Source organism: Aegilops tauschii, chromosome 5 (genome assembly GCF_002575655.3).
Source record: "Aegilops tauschii subsp. strangulata cultivar AL8/78 chromosome 5, Aet v6.0, whole genome shotgun sequence".
In the NCBI taxonomy this organism is placed as follows: domain Eukaryota; kingdom Viridiplantae; phylum Streptophyta; class Magnoliopsida; order Poales; family Poaceae; genus Aegilops; species Aegilops tauschii.
This window is the reverse complement of record NC_053039.3, coordinates 190,178,143-190,180,453: the sequence shown is the minus strand read 5'-3', so window position 1 is coordinate 190,180,453 and position 2,311 is coordinate 190,178,143. Positions and strand designations below refer to the sequence as shown.

Here is a 2,311-nt window from a genome sequence, read left to right as displayed (position 1 = left end):
AATGCCTCCTGACCGGGACATTGAGTTCATCATCGAGCTCATGCCCGGAGCAGGACTCATCTATAAGAAGCCTTATAGAATGGGATCGGAGGAGTTAGCAGAATTAAAGAAGCAACTAGAAGAGCAGTTGAGGTAGGGATTTATCCGCCCTAGTGCCTCCCCTTGGGGGTCACATGTTCTGTTTGTGGCAAAGAAGGACGGTACCATCCGCTTATGCATTGACTACCGCTCCCTCAATGAAGTTACAATCAAGAACAAGTATCCACTTCCCAAGATTGAAGATCTGTTTGATCAACTCAATGGGGCCAAGGTGTTCTCCAAGATCGACCTCAGATCTGGGTACTACCAGCTAAAAATCAGACCCCAAGATATTCCGAAGACGGCATTTGTAACCAGATATGGCCTGTATGAGTGCATGGTCATGTCCTTTGGATTGACCAATGCCCCAGCTTACTTTATGTATCTCATGAATAAGATCTTCATGGAATATTTGGACAAGTTTGTCGTCGTCTTCATTGATGACATTCTTGTCTTCTCGAAGACGGAAGAAGAGCACGAGCAACACTTGAGGATGGTCCTAGACAAGCTTCGAGAGCACCAACTGTATGCCAAGTTCAGCAAGTGCGAATTTTGGTTGCATGAGGTTGGATTCTTGGGTCATAAATTGACTGCCGAAGGATTGTTAGTGGATCCCACAAAGATTCAAGCCGTGACTGAATGGCAAACCCCGAGCAATGTGAAGGAAGTCAGAAGCTTCCTCGGACTCGCGGGATATTACCGCAAGTTCGTTGAAGGATTCTCAAGCATTGCCCGACCCATGACCCAGCTCCTGAAGAAGGACAAGAAGTTTGAATGGACGCCGAAGTGTGAAGAAAGCTTCCAGGAGCTGAAGAAGAGATTGACCACCGCCCCAGTTCTGGCCACACCTGATATTCACAAAGAATTTGTGATATATTGTGATGCGTCGAGCCGGGCTTGGAGGTGTTCTTATGCAAGAAGGCAGAGTCGTAGCATATCTGTCCAGACAGCTACGTCCTCACGAAGAGAACTACGCTACTCATGACCTCGAGTTGGCAGCTGTAGTTCATGCCCTGAAAACATGGCGACATTACCTCCTAGGGAAGCGGTGTGAGATATACACATATCACAAAAGTCTGAAGTATATTTTCACTCAGAAGGACTTGAACATGAGGCAGAGAAGATGGCTAGAATTGATCAAGGATTATGATCTCAGTGTTCAATACCACCCTGGAAAGGCTAATGTGGTAGCAGATGCATTAAGCAGAAAGGCTTGTTCCTTGAATGCTATGCTTAAGGAAAAGCTACCCGCCTTGTATGAAGAACTTGAAAGCTTCGGGTTGGAACTGGTTGCACCAGGATTCTTGGCCAACCTCGAAGTCAAGCCTACCCTGATGGATGATGTTAAGGAAGCTCAGAAGGGACACGAAAGTATTGAAGGCATCAAGAGGAAGATCAAGGTAGGCAAGGCCCCAGGATTCTCAGAGGATGAGCAAGCAATTGTCTGGTTTGGGAATCGCATTTGCGTCCCCAACAAGCTTGAGCTCAAGAACTTGATCTTGCAAGAAGCTCATGACACCCCGTATTCCATCCATCCTGGAGGGACCAAGATGTATCAAGACCTGAAGAAAAGATTTTGGTGGCACGGGATGAAAAGAGAGATTGCCACCTATGTTGCAAAGTGTGATGTATGCCAAAGGATCAAGGCTGAATATCAGCGACCTGCTGGATTGCTGCAACCACTCAAGGTTCGCGAGTGGAAATGGGATAAAGTCGGAATGGATTTCATCACTGGACTACCTAGGTCAAACAAGGGACATGACTCCATGTGGGTCATAGTCGATCATTTGACCAAAGTAGCCCGTTTCATTCCTGTTAAGACTACCTATGATGGCAACCAGCTGGCAACCCTTTACATCAACAGAATTGTAAGCCTTCATGGTGTTCCTAAGGAGACTGTGTCAGATCGAGGGACCCAATTTACCTCAAGGTTCTGGAAGAGGTTCCAAGAGGCTATGGGAACCAAGTTGTCCTTCAGCATTGCTTTCCACCCACAGACCGGAGGTCAGACAGAACGAGTGAATCAAATACTCAAAGACATGCTCCGAGCCTGTGTCTTAGCACATGGAGCTAAGTGGGAAGACTGCCTCCCTTTTACCGAGTTCTCCTATAACAACAGTTATCAGTCAAGCTTTCAGATTGCACCATTTGAGGTGTTATACGGACGGAAGTGCCGCACACCCCTCAATTGGTCAGGAACCGGAGAAGGACTAGTATTTGGGCCCGATATCCT

At 47.0% G+C, this 2,311-nt stretch overlaps 1 protein-coding gene across 1 annotated transcript; it reads left to right on the top strand.

The window, feature by feature from the left end:
• The first annotated feature begins 415 nt into the window (after positions 1 to 415).
• Positions 416 to 1,063, top strand: LOC141022675 (uncharacterized mitochondrial protein AtMg00860-like). Its single transcript, XM_073498938.1, has one exon. It carries the CDS (start codon positions 416 to 418, stop codon positions 1,061 to 1,063), a length of 648 nt encoding a protein of 215 aa, XP_073355039.1.
• The last annotated feature ends 1,248 nt before the right edge of the window (positions 1,064 to 2,311 follow it).